Source organism: Anneissia japonica, unplaced genomic scaffold, assembly GCF_011630105.1.
Source record: "Anneissia japonica isolate Jap-2015-1 unplaced genomic scaffold, ASM1163010v1 scaffold287834_len5846547_cov211, whole genome shotgun sequence".
Classification (NCBI taxonomy): Eukaryota; Metazoa; Echinodermata; class Crinoidea; order Comatulida; family Comatulidae; genus Anneissia; species Anneissia japonica.
In genome coordinates this window covers 626,991-649,695 of record NW_022704992.1, presented here as the reverse complement: position 1 = coordinate 649,695, position 22,705 = coordinate 626,991, and the positions used below count along the sequence as shown (strand labels likewise).

Here is a 22,705-nt window from a genome sequence, read left to right as displayed (position 1 = left end):
TTTGAGTTTTGAAATTAAAAAAGTCTGATGGGGGGGGGGGGGGCGCGCGCGCGAAGGTGAAGTGGTGGCCTTGATGATCAATTTAGAGGGGGTGGGGGTACTAACTTGATAAGGTGATTTTTAACTATTTGACTGTAATTTTTTAGGGGGTTTGCGACTGGGGGTGCGAGTAATTTTTGGAGGGGCGTGTCCCACGCATCCCCCGAGATACGCCACTGCTCCCATTTTTTAAATTCTGGATTCTTTCCTGTCTACATGCTTAAGTGTTGCTGCCATATTGGTGCATTAGCAGGCAATCCCACCAGGTAGTACCATTTAAACTCCTGGGTAGGGAGAAGCAACGTCGCGAACAAATTGCACAGCGAATTATTGAAACCCCGACCTCGAGGTTAAGAAACCAAACCGTTGCCGCTGCGCCAAACGGATTCCACCGCTTCATTCGTTTTTTCAAGTAAAAAATTTCAGAGAAAAAAACATGTAATTTATATATTAAAGATGTATTGTCCCATGCAAGATACCAATTTTTTTGAAATTTACTTGCCCATTTTGAAGTAACATAAAAGTTATAAACTTAAACATAGAAATGAGTTTATTTAAAAAATGTTTACCCATCAGTTTGCAGCGAAAAATGATGGAAACACTTCCAGTCACTGGAAGTGTTTTATTATTTTTATTATAATTTTATGGTTTCAAAATCAGTGTGTACATTTTTAAAATTTAATAATTTCTTTGCTTAAGTTAATCATTTGTATGTTACTGCAAAATGAGCAATTAATTTCAAAATTATTTTTTATGATTTTTTGACATTTAGCAAGGGACAACACAAAAAACAAAAAAAAAACAACCTATTAAATTTAGCTTTTTGTTAAGCTAGTATAGCAGTCAAAACGTTGCAAGTAAGCTAAAATTATTATTAAACAAAAAGAAAAGGTTTTATAATATATACATATGGTATTATCATGTTAGCAAAATGTCACGAATTACCGATGTCACCGCGCCCACCTGAGGAATACAGGTGTAGATACCACTTTTATCCAATGTGTTTATTACGCAACTTGCGATTGGTTGAGTAGTGTAATGTGATGGGAGTTAACTCACTCTCCTACTCTCACGCTATTGCTGTAGTAAAAACCAGGAAGTAGCTGTGTGCGTGATCGCGGAAGTGTCTCCGTTATTTTTCCTGCAACTTGAAAACTGTTTCAAGATATTCTAAGTGAAAAGGTAATGTGTTAAGTGCCTAATAAAATGTACACTATGTTTTTGCATGATGTATTAGGATAAGCCTGTGATTATCGGTTGCCGGTGTGTGTTCGTTGCAGAGGTCCTAGCTAGGCCTAGCTTAGTGCAAGGCCACCAATTGAGCATGACTCCGCCTTGGGATGTTTTCATACGTATGCCTAGGCCTAGAGTTCTAACTATGCCTACGTATACAGACCTAACAGGGATGGACTACTGAATAGGCCTACTGGTAGGTTACTGTTTTATTGACAAGGAATAGTGCGTGAAATATACGATAGACTATTTTGTTCATACCAAAGAAACTTAAAAAAAACAGATAAAGTATTTGTTTTGTGTTAGGCCTATTATAGTATTGCTTTAGATATAGCAGGAGTGAGTCATGATGTAGGCCTATGTATCACGATTTATGCAAATCATATCCTCTTATAGTTAGCTAAGCTATCTTTCATAGTCCAAACTTCACAATTATGCATATCTTATTATTTTTTATAGTCCCGGATTTTAAAGATATTTTAAAGATAGCACTTAGTATTATTGTAACCTCCTTGTTTAGGGCACATACTGTAGAAACAAATTATTAGATATTTTGGCCTCACTCTTTAAAAAAATAATTGATGAGGGTGGGCGATGTTTTTTTTTATCGGAACAATAGAATATTGCATCTTTTTTTTATCGATGAGGCGGTAAACTGTTTTTATTTGAATGCCAGTCAATTCGAGCGAATGCCAGTTAGAGCGGATGCATTTAGTGCGAACTATAACAAGGGTGAATTTATCTTTGCCCTATTTTTTTATTTGTGAGTGAAATAGTACTTTCGTTTGTTTTAAATGTAAAAATACTCTATGCACTAAAGTTCTGAAATGTTTTTGGTACATTTGATATTTATTTGATGTTTGAATTACAGTTTTGGCAAATCCGACTACCAGATGGCCACTAACAAGAAAGCCTAGGCCTATATTTTAAAATTATTGAATTGCGCATGTTTCATTCTGAATTTACAGTTTTTGTCTCCAGTTTTGTATGTAAAAAAGCAAATTATATTTGTAATTAAATTATGTTGTAATTATATTTGTAGTCCCTAATTTTATGATTTATATTTGTAAATGGGAGTAACTGTAATTGTATTTGTTATTCAACGTAGAAATTTAATTTTAATTGTATAATTTACATATCTAGCTGTGTCAGAAGGTAGAGAAGTTATTGGTGATAGTGTGACAAGACTATAGAGTACAGTGTTACCTCACGATACAACGTGATACTACTCCGTTGCTATCGTTGCTTTGTAAATTTTAATTGATGATTAAATGCGTGTTCGATAACTAATATAATGTGAGCTTTTGTGATTTTAGTACATTTTGATGGTAAAATATTAGATTTTAAAATGCCTATTCCAGAAAGCCTATGAAGTCATTCAGGCGTAATGAACGGTAACCAATGTCTGTTGACAACAAAGAGCTGCGCCACCTGGCGTCGTGACGACACGACTGTGGTTCTCTATGAATAGTACAGTAATAAACACACATGACATCATATCAATTTTTCCCACTATTCACCATTCGTCTATAGTTCAAAAGCCTTTCTTAATGTGAGTGGAAAGAATAAAAATTACGAATGACTATGATAAGATAAATGATTATTTTTATGAACACAGGTATGCTTAATTTTGAATTGTTAACCTAAAAATCAATAAAATATGACTTCTATACATAAGGCTATAGGCTTCTCCCCCGGAACCCACCGGCTCCCAGGCCCAGCTTGAGCCTCAGGCGAATGCAAATGTTAGCTCAAAATAGGAAGTTTTTAAGTACTTACTTCGTACATAACTTGCACAGGTTGTTGTTCGCATAAGGGGATCTTTTTCTGCTCGAATTAGCATCCGCTCGAAGTTAATTCTGCTCGAATCCGCCCGAACTGGTATTTGCTCGAAGTGGCATCCGCTCAAATTGACTGGTTCCCTTTTTATTTGGCAAGAATATTGTAAATATTGTATAAAAACTGGTTGAATTTTGTCTTTTAAAGTAAATTTCCAGTCACAAAATTGCATTGTTTTTTATGCTGTTTTTATAATGTGGCAAAAAACATTTTTTTAAATTCCCCCATCAGTATATCCAAAATATTTGATGCGGCCGGGAGTGATAATCTAACCATTGTTCTTAGGCCCTATAATTTTAAAGTTTGATCATAGTAGTACCTGCATGACAATTCAATAAATTTATGATTATGTACTCTATCCTAATCAGTTGAAGTTGTATGAAATGACAAAAGTTCATGTTAACTTGTCTCGTATCTGACCTGTAAATAACTCTTTAATGCTAAGTACAGTACCATGAATGTTATACATCATGGTACAGGATTATTACATTATAATATCTACTTGGTTTTTTAGTACAGTATTTATTTTTATTTTTCATCTAGTCTATAAATATTATAACTGATATCCAACTTATTTTTTGTACTTGTCAGGCCTAGGACATAACACAATTCACATTATGTCTATGTGGCGTTCCCAGACAGTTAGCGCAAGTAATGTTCAAGCTGATGATGCTGATGATGATTGGGAAACTGATCCAGATTTTGTGGTAATGTTTATTTAATGTACTTTTTTATATTCTTGTTATTACTAGTACAGTAGTAGATAAACTCAAATTGTAACCTGGATTTTAAGTAATGAAATAGCTATGAGATACAACTGTAATTTGGTATTTTTACAGAATGACATAAGTGAAGAAGAACAGCGATGGGGAGCCAAGACGGTAGAAGGGTCAGGCCGCCAAGGTGCTGTAAAGTAAGTTTTTGCAGCTACAGTAGTTTAATCTACTGTAAACCATTGTTAGTTTGATCTCTGTGTGCAAACCAGTTAAATCTGTTGACACTATTATGTTATATATATTATATCTTGAACAATGTTATTCCTTTGTTATCAGTGTCTACTATATTTGATTTGTAAAATTGTATTTTACATATTTAAGGTGTTATTCTGTTTTGTAGCATTAAAAAGCTTCGGGAGGAAGTCCAAGTTGATGATAGCAAATTCAAAAAGTCTCAGTTTGAGGCTGGACCAAAGGCATCATATGGGTATGGAGGTCAGTTTGGAGTTCAGAAAGACAGGATGGATAAGGTGAGTACCAGTGTAAATGTTGTACATTCTTCGGAATACAATAGAGGATAGTCTCCCGCCCAATTCACAATAAGAAGGACCACACTAGAAACAAGTTTTAGTGTCAAGAGTAAAGCTCCTCTCTTCCTGATTGTGTAGCCTAAATATTACATTTACATTTTTTTATTTCATTTATGTGGCTTTTTGATATTTGGTGCCAGTGGGGGGAATAGGGGAATTTCCTCTTGTCGACCCCTTGTTTCGGACTCCACTGGCAGACTTATTGGACCCCTGTTGGCAAATTTCCGGAGTCATAACAGATTTCAAATTTCTGTAGTTTTCATCCCATTCCCATTTATTTTCATGTTTTCAGAGTGCTGTTGGTCATGAGCACATGGAAAAACTTCAACAACATGCGTCACAGAAAGATTATGCGAAGGGGTTCGGGGGTAAATATGGTGTCCAGACAGATCGTAAAGATAAGTCTGCTGTTGGTTTTGAATATGAAGGAAAAGTTGATAAACACGCCTCACAGAAAGGTATGGAATTTGTAGGGTGCTTAGAAAGGGAGTTGGGGAGAGGTTTATACAGTGTTCCATAGGACCTTGAGGTCTCAGTAGATGACCTATTTTAAAACAGTAGACCCACAAAATTAGGTGTTTTAAGGCCTGTTTATACTTGCAACGATAACGATAAAAGGCTAAAAAGCATTGTTCATTTAGAAAATAATATAAATAAGAAACGTTTTTACATTCGGACGATTCGATAACGACTTATCGTATATACAATAACAAAATATTTTGACAAATCAATTAAAATGACGTTATAATCATGGAAAGACCATAAAATCTTTGTTACTACTATGATTTTATCGTTTTTCAATGATTATGATGTCATTTGAATTTATTGGTGAAATTAATTTTTATTTTATACAAGATAAGTCGTTATCAAATTGACCTAGTGTAGAAACTTTTCTTATTTATTTTATTTTGTATATGAAAAATTGCTTTTTAAGCTTCTTATCGTTATCGTTGCAAGTATAAACAAGCCTTTATGGTATACAGTCAGTTTGTGGGGAAGGATGTTAAGTGTTGGAGGTTCAGGGATAGTGAAGGGGATTGTTGTTAGTTTATCCAGCGGTCCAATAATTTGCCTTCAGGAAAAATTTCTTTTTCAAACCAATAACAATTTGATTAGTTTTACATATGTAAAAATGGTTATTTTAAATAATTTAATTATCTTTATAGATTATTCTACTGGTTTTGGTGGAAAGTATGGTGTACAGACTGATAGAGTTGATAAGGTAGGTTACGGTAGTAAATTTAAATTAGTGATTATGTATGGAAATTTTTTTGAAATAATGTATGTTTTACACATTTTATTTTTTAGTCTGCTGTTGGTTTTGAATATCAAGAAAAACTTGCTAAACATGATTCTCAGAAAGGTAAGTGAAAGTAGTTCAGATTTCTTTATTAAGTTAGTCTTGCATTGTATTTCATTTTTGTTCAACAGCAAATAAAGTGCTAATTTAATTACATGTAATGTGTATGTCAAATCAGGACAATTCACTTTTCGTGTGGTCACAAAATGAATTTGAAAATTAGACAGCTTATAATATGAAGCTAGTGTTAGTGAAGAAAGTAATGCAAGTGGAGATTGACAGAATATTGACACAATGCTGTACAGAGTGTTCCATTATTCAATCCTAAAACCAAGTCTAAATTGTATTAACAATCTGACAATCAACAACTTATCTACACCTCTATTCTATTTCTTTCATATTGATATATTTATTTTTCTTTTATATGCAGATTATGCAACAGGATTTGGTGGAAAATATGGTGTTCAAAAAGACAGGGTTGATAAGGTAAACTGCACACACAATGTTAATAATTTACTACTAATTAATTTACATTGATAGATCAGTTATTCATGCAATTAAATTATGATCAGTATACTTTCACTTAACTTTAACTATTGTAAATTTTTTTTCTTTTAATGTGAAACTAGTATCAACCACTATATGTCCAGATTATGTCCCTTGTCCAATTGCATCAAGCTGCACTCATGTGAAATGTAGGTTATAGGACACTTAATCTTTCAGAAAAGAACTTTAAAGTCATAACCATGTTAAAAATGCAGTACAAAAGCAAGCAGATTATTAGTGGTGTAAAGTGGTGGGCTCAGGGGCACTGCTGATCAATTAGATAAATTCCTTTTATATTCTTCATGGCTTAATTCATAATTCTTCTCTGTTGATTTATAGTCAGCACTTGGGTTTGATCACCAGGAGAAACTCTCCAAACATGAATCACAAAAAGGTAAGGATTTTTTCTTTGGTTTCTAATGTGTTGTCTCAGCAACTGTAATGTACATACATTGTATCTAAGTATGTGTTGCTGTAGAAACTGTAATACACATGTATTAGATCTAAGTATGTGTTACCATGGAAACTGTAAGGCTCAAGTATTCGGTCTAAGGAAGTGTTTTGCTACATACTTGTGAGCTGGGAACTTGACTCCTAGTTTTTTTAAAGACATGATAAGATCATAGACAAAATTCTATTTTCTCTAAAAGATGGAATTTTCATACAGTATTAACGTCTTTTGCTTCAGATTACGCCACTGGATTTGGAGGCAAATATGGTGTGCAAAAGGATAGGTTTGATAAGGTAAAGGCTTGTGGTAATTTAGTAGGTTTTAAATCGCATTTGCAGTTAATAAATTATGTTTTTGTTGAGCTAATATATTAGTATATTTAAATAACAAACATTTCCAAAGTGTCAATCAATTTTAACAATTGACTATTCAGAACAGGGCCAGGTATATATGCGTGTCCTACAAAGGCATTTGTGTGCATATGTTTTTACACTGCTGTTTTTTGGCACCTTAGCAACAAAATCCAAGGGGCGGAGCTTGGTGGTAAAGTAATTGTCTTTCAGTTGAATATAAAATTGTTTTTAGCCATTTAGTAGAAAATTAATTATACCTGTTCCTGTGCATTTATAACACATTCCATTAATTTAAAAAAAATATATACTATTACTTAATTCTTTATAAAGCTTTATCTACACTATCAAATTTCATCGAAAAAAGCATCACATAAAATATGATGGAACATAGTGTTGAACACGTACAACTTATTTTGATACAATTTGATGATATGTGATATGACGTCATCGTGCCCATATATGGGCACATCACATTTTTTTGTCACATAAAGTTTGATAGTTTAGACAAAGCTTTACATTAATATCATTTTATGATAAAAACTAAAATTAATAAATGTTAAGCATTAATAATTCTTTCATTATTTGAGATTGATAAACAATTCATTTTGTTGATCAGTAATAATAATATTGTTTATTTAGTTTCTGTACTTATTTATATTTTATCTCTGTTTAATTTAGTCTGCTCTAGGGTTTGATCATCAAGAAAAACTTTCTAAACATGACTCTCAAAAAGGTATGACTTCTAATTTGAAAATCGCAAGTTGATATGAAGAAAGGATTCGGTGGGAAATTTGGGGTTGACAAGGGCAACCAGGATTCTAGCGCAGGGTCTTTTGATGATATGGCAGGTCCCAAGCCTTCATACCAAAGAACAAGGACAGATCCAAGTAAGTATTTCTTGTAATGTCAAATCAGTCAGTTAATCAATAAAACCAATCAAACCAACCAACTAATCAATCCATTATTTAATGCATCTATCAATCAATTGATTGATCAAATAATCAATCAATCAATTATTCAACTTGAGTATAGTTACAATGATATATAAATTGTTCTGGTTCTTCAATCAATCAATCAGTCAGTCAGTAAGTCAATGAATTATACAACTTTGTTATCATTTGATAATAATAATATACTTTATTTTTACACGGATACACTTGCTTCACCCAAGGGTGTTTTTCGCCAAGGCCGTGCATGGCCATATGTAAAGTAACAAAATATAAGGAAAAGGTAAAAGTAAAAGAACAAAAAGAAAACTACATTTAAACAAAAGGTTAGCAAATAGCAAAAAGGGGTGTGGCGAATAATAATCATGATTTAAATGTTATTATGTTTGGTTAAGGTTTTTCTGGGATAACGACAGAGTTATAGAGTATAGTTACAAGGGAATATAATTTTCTGCTTCTTCACTTACATGGGGGAGGGGGGTGGGGACATCTTAACCACCCCATTCAACATAATACAATTTATATTATAAGATTATTGCTATATTTTGAGTTACTTTTTGATTGACCCACAGAATCAAGTGGTGCTGGAAACTTGCGTGCACGATTTGAGAACATGGCCAAAGCAGAAGAAGAGGTGATTTCACTTGATTCATATATTTAGGCATTAGGCACACATGCAAAGGAATAGTAAAATATTATTGTCAATTGTGCCCCACTATAAGAAAATGCCTATAAAAAATGTGCTGGCTATTTTTTATGTACTGTGCCATTGTGTATGAGGGACCAACATCATAATATAAGCTTTTTAGCTATTTTTTTAACTTGGTCAGTAAAGTTTTTTTTAAAAACTTGCAGGCATATAATTGCTGCCTGGTAGAATAGGAGATTTTGTTTATGTGCAAATTTCATAACTGAGTTTTCTGATTGAAAGGAAAAGAACACATTTTGCATAACAATGCTTGCATATTCTTAGTAAGCATTTTGCTGGACACTTACTACATTTATGTTATGTATACCCCTGAGTATAGTTCTAATGTTAAACGACATATGTGACAATATGTTATTACAATCATATGATTTTATTTTAAGTTGTGTTATTTTAGGTGAATGTAGTATTATTATTATGATAATATGAATTTAATAATTGCTGATTATGATAATAATATTGATGATATAATTTATGAGTGATTTGTTTTTTTCTTTTTGAATCATAAATAAATACATTTTTTAATAATAATGGTACAGTACTATTATAATGATATTGAAAAACATTAATGATTAAAATATTATATCGTTTGCTTTTTAGGAGGGGAAAAAACGGGCTGAGGAAGAGAGGGCAAGAAGACAGGCTAGAGAAGAGAAGGAAAGACAAGAATCTAAGAAAGTGGAAGAGGTACAATTTGGTGTACAATAAATAATACTGGTTGTTGAGTTTCGGAATAATTTTGGATAAGTTTTATTGGTTTGTGGTAATGTATTGTACTGAAGTACAAAAACAATGCAATAATATATTATGTTGTGTGGATTTTTAGATGCGACAGAGAGAACTAATTGCACAAAGGAAAGCAGAGGAAGCCGATACACATCAGGAACCAGAACCAGAACCAGAACCAGAGGAACGATATGAACCAGAAGAACGATATGAACCAGAAGAACGATATGAACCAGAGGAAAAGTATGAACCGGAGGAACCAGAACCAGAGGAACCAGAAAGACCACCACCACTTCCAAGAAGAGAACCTGAGGAAGAAGTGAGCTATGGCAATGTTGACCAAGATCAGCCATCTGAAGACCTCTATGAAGAGACACCTGATATGCAGGCAACAAATGAGGCAGAACCACAGGGAACATATGAAGATGGTAATGTAGATGGTCTAAATCTTTGTTTTAGAGCTACACCCTATGCCTTATAAAAAATACTTAATTCATTGTAATGCCTCAATGGCCCCAAATGATCAGATCTCCATTCCCTGAGTCTCTTTTGGTTTTAAAACTATTAGATAGTTAGTTGAGTTGTTGACTAGCTCTTTCAGTGACTTGCTTCTCCCCTAAGGGTCAAATTTGTGTCTGAGCTACCTGGTAAACCGGTACCAGCTAATCTCGTCTGTCCCAAGCTTTATTATTCTAGATTTGGTTGTAGAGCTTTGATGGTCTCAAAGGATCAGCTCTCTACACCTCCAAGCTTCAATAACAACTTGTGATCAACCTTACAGGATAATAATAAGCATTTCCTTTTACCTGTTGTGTAGTTCCAGCCCCACAACCAGAAGAGGAGGATCCATATGATGATTTAAATCCTTCAGGTGGTGTGGCTGATGCTTTGTATGATTACCAAGCAGGTAGGTCTAGGAAGTAATTCATTTCACTCAGAAATACTATGACATGGGGTTGTACCTTGCATCATGTTTGGAACAATTGAATATTAAGGGAGTCAACCTTACCCTAGTTTTAACTGTCAAAATTGCACAATTTAATTGCAAAATTTTGAAATGGTGATTACCACCCTTTACATCTTTCGGTTTTCTAATATCCAATTTTCTAAATTTGGGTCTACCCCTGAAAGTGTACAGATACTACAACATATAACATTTTAAGCCTATTATTTACTATCCCAAAATGAAAACACTAACTAAATTTCAAATTATTATAATTTATGTTATAATAATGTATAGTATCATAATAAACACAATAAAATATATAATAATAAGAATATATGATTAATATCTTTACACATTATTAATAAATTATTATTTGTTTTTTAATTATTTGCCAGCGGATGATGATGAGATATCTTTTGATCCTGGTGATGTTATTACAAATATAGAACAGGTATGATCATAATGTTATGTATTAAAAATCATGAAAATTGTATAAAACTGCATTCACATGAGATCCAAACTGGAATTAGGACAGCGTTTCTGATGCACTGGCTCTATTCTTACACATTGATCCGATTTTATGAACGGTCTGGTAGGCTTTCCGATCTGAAATTCAGATACGATGTGAATGCACCTTTAGTCTACCAAGCGGTGTGTCTGATTCAAATTCTAGCTGGATGTTTATGATTTTTATTTTTTTTTGCAATTAATTTAGAGATAAATATAGTATAATAAAGAGCTGCACTATGAAAATCACAGCTTGTGTTCCATTAATGTTGTTGGAACTAGCTTCTAAAATGCTTCCCATACATTATTGATGATTACTCTACTAGACTAATATGGCTAGTCACATTGTTTAGGATATTCTAATTTCATTTTGTCTATATTGATAAAATATTTGTCTATATATTGTATAGGTTGATGAAGGCTGGTGGAGAGGAGAGTGCCATGGAAAAACTGGCCTATTTCCTGCAAATTATGTAGAAATGAGGCAGTGATTTTTGATGTAGGAACACCTATGTAACCTGTTCATGGACTGTACTGCCCTCTATGCCAAACCATGATGATTCTATGAACTTTAACCCTATGAAGCATATTTGTAAAGATTTATGGATTTTTATTATATGATTACAAATGTTTTAAATGAGTACAAAGCTATTAAGTAAACATATTATTTTATTGAATTCTCAATCTTTTGCTTAATATTGCAAAGAAAAAAATACCTTAGCAAATTACAATTATAAATCACTTATTATATTTATATCCTGAATGTTATATGAATTTTGTGAGTTTTTGCATATATAAATATATATATATATATATATATATATATATATGTCTATATATGTGTGTATATATATGTAGAGTATACTACATACATATATACACACATGTGTGCATATATAAATGTGATAACCATATGTTCCTTTCATTAAAAATGTGATAAACACATGTAACATAAAAATCAATAAGCAGCATTTACCAATGGATGGCAGCAATTTGTGTTTATTATTAAAATTAAATTTACAGTTTTTAAACTTTATACTAAATTTAATTATAAATTTTGATCACCTTTTTTCAGAGACCCAGTATTATCATGTCATGTATATGTCCTTTGTGAAAGAAATTTGGGAAATATTTTTTTCCATAAGTAGTTTCCAAAAGGAATTGCATATACATGAAAATACCGTAAATCTTCTAATAGAAACCAAATACTCTGTTAATAACCCATGCTCTAATAGAAACCCACCTTAAAAGTTTATTTATAATAATCTTAATTGTGTAGTTTATTTTTATGAGTTGTCGATGCAAGAAGCATGACTGGTTTTTTATTTTTTCTAATACCTAATTATGCTTAATAATAGTGAACCAATATTCTATTAGTAACTCATGATCTAGTTGTAACCCACCCTCAAAAACAAAGGAATGGAGACCAAAGGTGTCTATTGGAATATTTACGGTATGTGCAGAGCCAGTAATAGACCTACTAATGTATTTCTCATTTGCATAACATTGATGATTACATTAGCATGCTTTGTATTACAATATATCTTGTAACTAAATGTGTCTTTAGAATTCCATTTTAATGAATGGTGAATGACCTCTATATTTATCATCATCTGTAGTTGAATAAAATAGAGTTGTATTTGTGTAGGCAAGTTAATTTGTAATTAATAGTTAAGATAGATTTACATCACTCACAAATATGTAATCATAATCTATTTTTGCAATGGTTTGATTATGAGAAAAAATCTTCCCTTGCTATTATTGTCCATGTTTATATTAAAAATGTATATAATATATATATTTTGGACATCACTAAATTTCTTCTTTACGCCTGTTAAGTAGGGAATCTGGCATTCTTTTATATAAGATAAGCAATTTTCTATCATTGAATTTTTTCTCAATAAATCTTAAGATTTGGAAAAAGCAATGCTATATTTGATATTCAGATTGTTTTTACCGTTCTGTTCTTGGAAAGAATAAATAATAAAGTGGAAAGTTATTCAGGGCTAATTCTCAGCGCTTTACATTATCATCTCAACCACTGGTGTAGGCTGGGGCCCCAAGGCCCCAATTAATTCACCAAGTGAGTTAATAAAAAACAATACTAAAAATGACCATGAAGTTTTCATTGAAATTGGGATTTATTTCCGCATTTTTTAACCTATCCAACAAAACAAAGCTATGACTCTGACATCTTTGGAACGATGCCTATAAATCAGTGGATGAAGTACCTTGCTTAATGATACAAGGAACTTGCACAGCAAAGGTTTCAAATCTCTGACCTCAAGTTTGGGAGTTCAATCCAAAAAAAAATGCACCAACCACTGCTAGATGTTGCAGAATGAAGCTATATCTTGGTAGTAAAGATGACTGCTGATCAATCCCAGGATCGAAGCTATACCGGTGGTGGGGGTGGAACCCCCCTGACATCAGATGCGCCACTAGGTCTTTGGATCAAAAATTTAAAATATAATATTTACCTATCCAAATAACATTATTTTGATTGCCAATTCCTAATATTGTGGTCTAAACACATTTTAGATCATACTAAGTCATGTAAATTCTCCCTGTGAACTCTGCAAGAAATTTTTTATTCCAGGCTGTCGACCAAAGCTTCATCAGCCCCTTGGTTCGCACCCATCCGTCGGACATTTCGAACCCCTTGTCGGCAAATTTTTGGCACCACCACTGGTCCACTCAACTATCAATTTTATTCACATCAAGAATAATAATACTGGAATTTATACTACACCTTTTGCCAAGGAATTATTGTTAAAGACCTGTTTGTGAAAATCTATAACAGTTTTATTGTTTACATTCTGTTTTTTGAGCTATAGTGCCAAAGCAGCTTTTTTTGTTGGTAACTACTTTTAACCAATCACATTCGTTGTTGGTTTCTTGATGGCTGACACGCCGGAAATGGTGATGACGTCAATTTGGCGATAGCCTTTTAATTTTTTGATTAGTTGAATGACCTTTGCAAACTTGAAAGGCGAGACCGAGACTAGACACAGCAGACGAGCTCGAGGCGTGGGGTTGAGAGCGTGCAGAGTGTGTGGAGCGCCTCGGTTATTTGCGAGGGATTTTCAAAATATTACAGGCCTACAAATAGATAGCTGTTTTTAATGATGGCGAAAGTCTTAAGAGACAAAATTGATGAATAGATCGATTAATACTGTAATATCACTTAAAAGTGGATCATCCTTTTTTGTCTAAATGTCGTAAACATCACATGGAAGGATTTCAACTTGGCTAGGCTAATCTGATTTGACCAACTGGAATTGCTGCCGTAGCGCGAATGAGAGAACAAGCAGGTGTTTTTGCCCACTCGTAATTTATGAACATTTCCGAGCAAGTCAGCAAAAGAAGGAAGGTGTGTAATTTATCTTTGTGCTTGGTCGGGGTTTCTAAAACCTACTTTAGCTTCTGTACGTTTGATTTTGTTGATGATATGCAGAGGAAGAATAGTCAACCAACCTGCTCAGTTGGGTTGGTTGGGGATTGGTGTGTGTGGGTAATATTTTAATGGATGGTGGCATCTACTGTGTAGGCCTAGGGCCTACTACTACACTGTATCTAATCAGGCCTATTATTTTTATTATTATTCACTGGTCAGGCTAGACCCAAGTTTGGCTCGCATCTCTTTTATAATAACCATTGCATTTTTTATAGTCATTGCTTTTTAGTTTTTTAAATGTTCTTATTGTTTTCGCTTTACGTTAGGGCACATAGAAAAAAATTATTAGAATACCTAGGCCTAGGCCCTATATCACTTTAAAAAAAAAAAAAATTAATGAAGGCGGGAGGTTTTTTATTTTTTATTTTTTTGGAGGAGGGGAGGGGTGGGATTATACCCGGGGTTTCCTGTGTGCATGAACAGAACGAACATGACATCGGTTTTTGAAGTGGCAGATGCATTTAAACAACTGCCCTGTGATTCAATGGCCTATCCAAAACTAGGCCTAAAAATCAGACATTACTCGAACATCTAAGGGAAGGGAACACCCTAATTATAGTTATATAGTAGGCATACTGTAGGCGCCTGGCTTTGATCTTTACCTCGAGCTAGCGCCTAAACTTTTTTTCTTGATGTCATGTTAGTTTTTGCCCAACAACAAATAATTCAACCAAACACACCCATCACAAGAAGACCGCACACTTGTAATGCATTATGTAACAAGTTATTTTTCTGTGGAACATGCCAGTCTTTATGGAAAACGGACCTTTCACTATCGAGCATCCATGAACTGGAACGAACTACCTAGTAACATAACTAGGGATTTCCAGAATTTAAATCAAAATACCTTTAAAAATGCTCTAAAATAATTAATCTCTCTATTTTGTAATTAAGTCCTTTTTGTTAAAATTTCCTCATATTTTCCTTTTAATTTTATCACTTTTGTATTTTTTTATGTTATAACTGGACCACAACGAAAACCAGTGCATTTGCATTGAGCGTGCCATCCAGTATAAAGAAAGTTCAATAAATAAATAAATAAATGCTGTGAATCAATGATCCGATCAGCCTAATGGGTGGGTCTCTTTAGGGGCGGACTGCGGTGTTGTCTTTTTTTTAATCGCAATTAGCGAGCCTTTTATTTTTAGCAACAGTAAACAACAAGTTTAAAGAATGGGCTTTGCATTTTCAACTTTACGATGATCCCAATGTCTGATCTAATCAATTGGAAGAGTTTGAAGTTGGCCGAATTCGGAGCTAATCCCTTTATATTTTGTGAGAATTTGTTTTTTGCGGAGTTGTTTTTATGCAGTTAAAATAAATGGTGTGACAAAAAAATAAATAAATTTTAAAAAAAATTATTTCCGCATCAATATTTCCAAAATTTGTGACGCGGGCGGGAGTGATATTCTAATAAATTTTTCTATTTGCCCTTAGTGTTTAGCAATTTAACATGGTTGACAGTTCAGATAAATAACCCTTGATGGAAAAATTGGTAGGCAATTGACTTGAATTTTGTACAGTGCCTACTTGGATTGTTAAAAAATGTGGCTTTCTGTAAAAAAAAAAAAAAAAGAAAGAAAAAAAAAAAAGAAAAAGAAAAAACTCACTTAATGCATTACAAGTGATGGGTGTGTTTGGTTGGATTGGTTGTTGTTGAGCTAAAAAAAATTTACAGTGTGATCAGTGTTAAAGTATAGGAAAGCGTAATGTTATGGTTTCGGAAACATTCGTCCATTAAACATGAGAAATAACTGGCAAGAAAAGTCACTACGATTGTTCAAAATAGTGTTTATTTACTTATTTCAGTGTTCAATGTGCTTTATGTTTTTGAATTTATGTGATCCGTAAACCTAGCCTAGAAATCGTAGCATGTCAAAATCGGAGTTCGCGGATCAAAGACTGATGCATACCTATGCAGGGCCTGGGCCTAGCCCCAGCATTTCTCAAAAAATCTCAATGATTGGGGCCAGTATATTTTGGAGCATTAGCAAACCATTATGGCAAAGCTTTCAATTTCCAACCAATTTGGTATAGTTACTAGCATTCCAGCCAACATTATTCAGCATCAAATGTATAGCACAAACACTCCGAAAAACTACGCGTCACATGTGCTGCATGTTTACAATTGATACCCACTATATACCCATAAACAAACCTATAGTGTTCCATTTTAATGTGTATACATTACAGTGTTAAATGCCATACTTAAGTGTAGCCATATTTCTGGGGATTTTGTAATTTTTCTTACTGGTTCTAGCTGGTATAAAAATTTAACAAATTGCAATAATTCATAGATAATTTTTTTATGTGATGTGAAGCAACAGAGCTTTTAATCCATTTTAATATCGTAATTTCTAAATTGTTAAAATGTTTTTTTATAAACTTCAATGATAAGACCAAGATTTGGTAAAGCCCCTGAACTTCTGACCATCCATTACAGATGAATTCTCAGGATTTATGTTTTCCATTTAGCTACAGACGATTCCTGTTTAGTATTATGCCAAGGTTACCATATTTGGATAAAAAAAAATAATTTAATTATTTCTACTTTCAAGAAATGGAATGTGTGGAATCGAGTGAAAATTTTGAAGACATGATGAGCAGAGAAGAAACCACCAATCCTGTGATTAAGATTTCTCCATGTAGTCTTTTAACAAAAGCAAGTGAAACTTTTGAAGGATCTGGTGATTCTTCACTTGAATTACAAGAGGAGAATTCAAGCGCAGAGAAAAATATTGGAGTTCGCAAGTACCGCCCAAGACGTTTTCCCAGTGGATCGGACAATTCAAGTGAATGTGATTATAAATCACATTCCTTCATTAACATGGAAGCGGTGAGTTTCCTTAGGACTCCAGAAGGAGCACATGGACATGTGGATAGATTTGTTACGGAAGAAAATTTGTTGGATAGTTTATTTCACAGTTGTGATGTGAGAAAGTCTGGAAAGGTGCGGCCATCTGATTTAATAGATTGCGTTCATTCGATTATAATTCCAAGACATCAAAATAATGAAGTAAGTGTATGGTGGAATTATTGATAGTCTATTTGTACTGTAGTGTTTTAGTTCAGGTTATTTCTCAAGTAAATGATTATTATTTTTAAATTGAAAATAAATTTCTTTGTATAATGAATTTTCTATCCCTCATTTCAACCATTGTATTCCAACTTTGTTAATTTGAAACAGTGAAGTAAAAAAGATTTATCACAACTATGATTTATTTTAAATGCTCATGATCCATGGTGGGGCATTGTTCATGAACCGATTTATCATCTATGTATTAGGAATTTTTTTAGGGAGATTATTTAGACAATATGAATTATCCAAGACTGAACTATACTACAGTATATTACTATAACTTTCTTGGATGCTGTAAATGATTTATATGAATATGTGAAGCAAAGTGACATTTGATGCAGTACTGTGTTATGGAAACTAAATAAATGATGAGAAAAATACCAGCTGGTTATATTCACCAAGGGTACCTATTTACTTATTGAGTAATTGATATGCACAAAGTATCATTATCTTTTCAACTAAACAATAGTATGGCTGGTATCAGGCTAATAAATTCCAATGGTGAATTAGATGAGAGTATGAATTGTCTCACTAGTCCTACAGTATTCCCTAATTAATTATATGCTTCATCTTATTTTTTAGGTGAATAATACAAGTGTATTATTTTCAATCATAGATTAATGAATAAAAAACACTATACATATGAATGTTTTCTTCTTAACTGAATTATATGTGATTTTTTTTAATCATCTTCAGTGTTCTTATATAGGAAACTTTTTTTACTCCATTTGGGCACCTTTCATTCCCGGAAAATCCGGCTTCGGGACAACACTGTTTACTATATTTTTATATGTACCTTTTTAACTTCCTATACACATGTATGTGATTCAGCATGTATTTGATTCAGCTTAGGTTGTATACTTTTTTGTTAGAATAAATTACTAATAAATAAAACAGTGACAAAACATACAATTAAAATACACCCCTACTAATATTTGTTATTATATTTACTGTAAATGATGGAACTGTCACTGCCATAAAGGGTTTAGAAGGTCTGCATCATGTTGTCAATGTATATTAAAGACAGGAACTTGAATTATGCCCCAAGTGTTAGGATGTCGGGGAGTTAAGTCAAAGTGATCAACTTTACTCGCAGTTAAAGTCGTCCCTAGGGTTCTACCTGTTTATTAGTATAGGATTGTGTTGATTTGTTGTTGGATCATTTTTCTGTCATAATGATATTCTCATCAAATTTGAAGACAAAGTTTGCAGAAGATCTGGCTTGTTTGCTTGATCCCAGAGGCAAAGATGAAGAGGTTGATATGAAGACATTCACATGCGGTGTTTCTCAATGGATCACTAAGTGTCAACTTGAGTAAGTTAACTACCTTATGTTTTTGGCAGAATTTGATAAAATAAGGTATCTGAAGTTTATTCTCTTTTTTGTTAGTCTGAGAATACATGGCTTTAATTTAATAAATTTTGTTGAGTTAGTTGTGATACAAAAACTTTATTAAATTAAAATAATTTTATTTATGCTCAAGTACAGAATGTTATCTACACTGTGTATCTATATTTCAATCACTCAAATTGTGTTTATATTAAAAATGGATTACATTAAAATTGACAATACAGTACCTTGATCTTTACTTTTAAAAAAACTTATATTTTTCTTACAATAAATAAGTTTAAATTGAATTCCTACATTTTTTAAAATCATATGTATATATATTTATTTGAATTTGTAATTGGTCTGGTCTCTGTAAATTGAATCCCTAATTCAGCCAATGACTGCCAGGGATTCAATATTGTATTGCTCTTGTTGTTTACCGTTTTCAATAAACAATAACGAAAATAATTATTGATCATTGATTTAAGATATAATTAACATGATCAATTATAATGTATTTTAGTTTTCCTAAAGGTTTTATTAGTATTTTATGAATTATTTCTACCTACAACCCTTTTATTATACTGTATTTGTAAAATCAGTTCAAAAGTTATTTCATTCAGATAAAGATTAAACATGGTTGATAAATTGTACATCTTTTTAAGCAAGCACAGTGCTTTCCTGTGGGTTTTATATAAAGTCTGTTTCATAAATTATATCCACCCACACCCTGTCATCTTTTATATTTCTTAAATATAACACCTGATATTTTGATGAAGAAGAGGCAATTGCCTTTACTGTAGCTATAAATAACATTTGATCATTATTGAAAATTGACTTGAGACAAAAGCAAGGAATTAGCATCAATGTAGCTATGGTACAAAATGTTGTATTGGTGGTACCTCTGAATGTGTAGCATGATAAGTTTTACTATTGTAGGATTTATTTAAGCTTTACATTTTATCACCAAATTTCCTGTCATATGAGCTGTACTTGAGTTATTGATTTCACTCCCCTGTAGGAATATGGACAACTCTGTGTTTCTAGACAAAGGTGTTTTAAACAGTTCACGTCTAGCTGCTGAAGATGATGTTGTTCCTCAGTGGTGTAGCAGTCAAAGGAAGCGTCATAAGTCTTTAGGTATTTTTCTGTCTATTTTTCATTCAGGTATCTAAATATAAACAATATCATTGCATACAGTAGCTCAGTGTTGTTTCTTATGTCAGAATATTTCTTGTTGAATTTGAAGAATCCACATTTAAATATGTATTTTGTTGCCTTATAAAACATCATGGTATTCTTACCAATTTACAGATTTGCCATTCTATTCTTACTTATACTATTTGTTGTATTGTTGGCACGGTATGTCAGTGCTATTAATTTATCCTTAGAAAGTTATTGAAGCTTAACCAATGATGATATTATATTGGTTTTGATTTTACATTTTCAATTCTGTTTGCTTTTAAACTGCCATTTAATTTGTATGCATTAATTAAGTTCATTTTCTTAGATTTATAATAATGTTAATATTGTGCTATGATGGCATTCGTCTCTTATTTGCCAAATTATTCTAGGTCTTGATGTTTCCATGTTCAGCTTTGGCAGTTTAGAAGGCAACGGTGGAGACATGTCATTGCTAGATGCGTGAGTAAATTTTATATTATTCAGTATTAATAAGATTATTTATTTTTAAGTTGCAAAATGAGTAGTATTTGTATAGGCAAAGTCAAAAGTGATTGTAAAGCCCCTTAAGGCCAAATCAGACAGCGTTGTACGACGCATCCCGATGCGATTTATTGTCGGGAGCAGTCTTCCGTTCATCGTTAGAATATTTAACTTGTTTAATATTCTACGATGCAACTATCACTGATGTAGACATATCGCATCAGCGTTTAACTCACGCAGACTCGATGCGACAACAAAATGCATTTGGCTTCATCATACTATCTGAGTTAGCCTTACAAGTTACCCAAAAATGTGGCTTATAGTTATTTCCACTATGGATAGATTCTTGTGAAATGGGATATATGCCAATATTATATTAATATGACCTCATCATGCCCATATATGAGCACATCACACAAATTTTTCACATAAAATGTGATAGTGTGTAGGTCCACCTACTGAGCTTAACATTCTTCATGGTCAGATGATCAAAGCATGTGTGCACGAATATACAATAAAGAACATGATAGTATTTTTGGTATGGAGAAATACCAAAGATACTACTAGTGGTAAAGAAATATGATAATAAAAAAAGTATTGTCCCTGTTAGAATTTGAACTTAAGACCACCCGATTACCATCTGGATACTCTACTGAGCTATGAAGTCAAGAGATATACCCTTGGGAATCCCATTAAGACACTTTTTTTTTTCACGGTATTATATAATATGTGGCTGTGACAAGCCAAACCAGTCGCTTGTCGCAAATCGTGTTTCAGAGAAAATGGCCAAAACATGCTAGAATGTCAAATTTTTAGAAATCTATTTTATTGCACTAAACTAACCTTTATATTTATATGTTATGCTATGCTGTTATTTTCCAATTTTTCAATGTTAAAACAACACTTTTTAAGGCTTTGATGATAATTTGTGCATGAGAAATGCCCGAAATGAACTTTGAAGGCAGATTTCTGATATTGTCCATTAAACAGCTGTATGTTTAAATGCTTGGAACTTATAAGGAAATGTTGGATTAAATGATTTTGTTACCATTTTAAAGCTCTTACTTTTACTCTTTAACATTGTATTAATAACGCCAGATCGATATTTGCGACAAGTGTCTTGGTTTGGCTTGTCTTTGCAATGAATATTAATAAAGCGCTGATAACATTGATGCAATTTTGAATATGAACAATACCACTACTCGGAAAGATTTAACTGAGTCATGCTCTGTTCATTGGAGAGGGAGGGAAACAGCTTTCCTGGCTATAATTCACTCGGTTAAGCTTACCACAAAGAAAATGTTCACTATATAATAAAAATATTTACAATTCAAATGTTATAATTCATGTGTTTGACCGGCACATGGTAATTAGTATTTAGCTGATCTTAGAAGATGAGTTGTTTTTTCAAGAAGCCAGAAATATTCTTGCATAAGCAGGGATTGAACCTAGAACTTTGGTATCAGTAGACAGTCACCTAATCCTCCATACTGCACTAAATTGCTGGCAAAATTTAGTCCCAAACTATTTCAGGTCCTCTTCATTTTTCTTAAGAAGCTATATCGTGCATTTTCTAATACTTTGATCTTAGTTTCAACCCCCACAAGCTTTAGAAGGATGTGCCTACATTTCTCAGATTTCAAGAACTGATAAACAGACTACTTATTTATTTTACATTTACAGGCAATTTGCCAGTATTTATTACTTTACAAAAAACTATAGAGTAGTATGATTGTTTATATAGCTTTTAATTGTCAAATTGGCTTGGTAAATGAAACATAAAAATTCACACATTCCACTTTATGGATTTCTCTGTACAGTATAGCACTTTGGATAAACATTAATATTTATATTGCTGTTATATGTATTATAAGTATTTTAATGAGATTATATAAACCTTTGTATATGATTAAGATAATAAAAAAATTGATCTTAAATGAGTTTAAACATAATTTGCTATATGAGGCTGAGGAGCATATAGTATAATTTGTAACTATATTGTTCATTACCTACCACAAGGTCAAATGTTTTGTCAATATTATAGAAATAACACCAATTTTTATGGCGGTCTTGGCATTCATCTGGATGCCAAATGAAACTATGAAATTGAATGAAAATAATAAAATATTTTGTCTTATAGCATGAAAGTACACACAATCCAGTACTGTAGTTTTAGCTTGTAAATAGAAATATAAAATAATAGAATAACATTGTATCATTTTTAAAATTCTGAGTTATTACAATGATTGTTAGTAATGTGAGAAATCATTTTGTG

At 32.6% G+C, this 22,705-nt stretch overlaps 2 protein-coding genes across 3 annotated transcripts in view; both read left to right on the top strand.

The window, feature by feature from the left end:
- Positions 1–1,064: 1,064 nt before the first annotated feature.
- LOC117105011 (src substrate cortactin-like) lies at positions 1,065–12,831 on the top strand. Its single transcript, XM_033245992.1, is given in 18 exon segments — positions 1,065–1,221; positions 3,703–3,818; positions 3,951–4,024; positions 4,228–4,357; positions 4,710–4,875; positions 5,584–5,639; positions 5,726–5,780; positions 6,148–6,203; positions 6,603–6,657; positions 6,952–7,007; positions 7,746–7,819; positions 7,821–7,954; positions 8,587–8,648; positions 9,321–9,407; positions 9,547–9,874; positions 10,264–10,353; positions 10,788–10,843; positions 11,310–12,831. Coding segments are annotated over 17 exon segments (1,650 nt in total). The 5' UTR covers positions 1,065–1,221; positions 3,703–3,728; the 3' UTR covers positions 11,391–12,831.
- A 1,048-nt stretch (positions 12,832–13,879) lies between these two features.
- Positions 13,880–22,705, top strand: part of LOC117105056 (lymphoid-restricted membrane protein-like) — a 76,983-nt gene continuing 68,157 nt past the window's right edge. For both annotated transcript variants that reach the window (XM_033246065.1, XM_033246066.1), the window contains exons 1-5: positions 13,880–14,272; positions 16,915–17,372; positions 18,635–18,750; positions 19,787–19,905; positions 20,340–20,409. In XM_033246065.1, the coding sequence (XP_033101956.1) occupies positions 16,917–17,372; positions 18,635–18,750; positions 19,787–19,905; positions 20,340–20,409 (761 nt within the window). In that variant the 5' untranslated portion in view covers positions 13,880–14,272; positions 16,915–16,916. The remainder of the gene's footprint in view (positions 14,273–16,914; positions 17,373–18,634; positions 18,751–19,786; positions 19,906–20,339; positions 20,410–22,705) is intronic.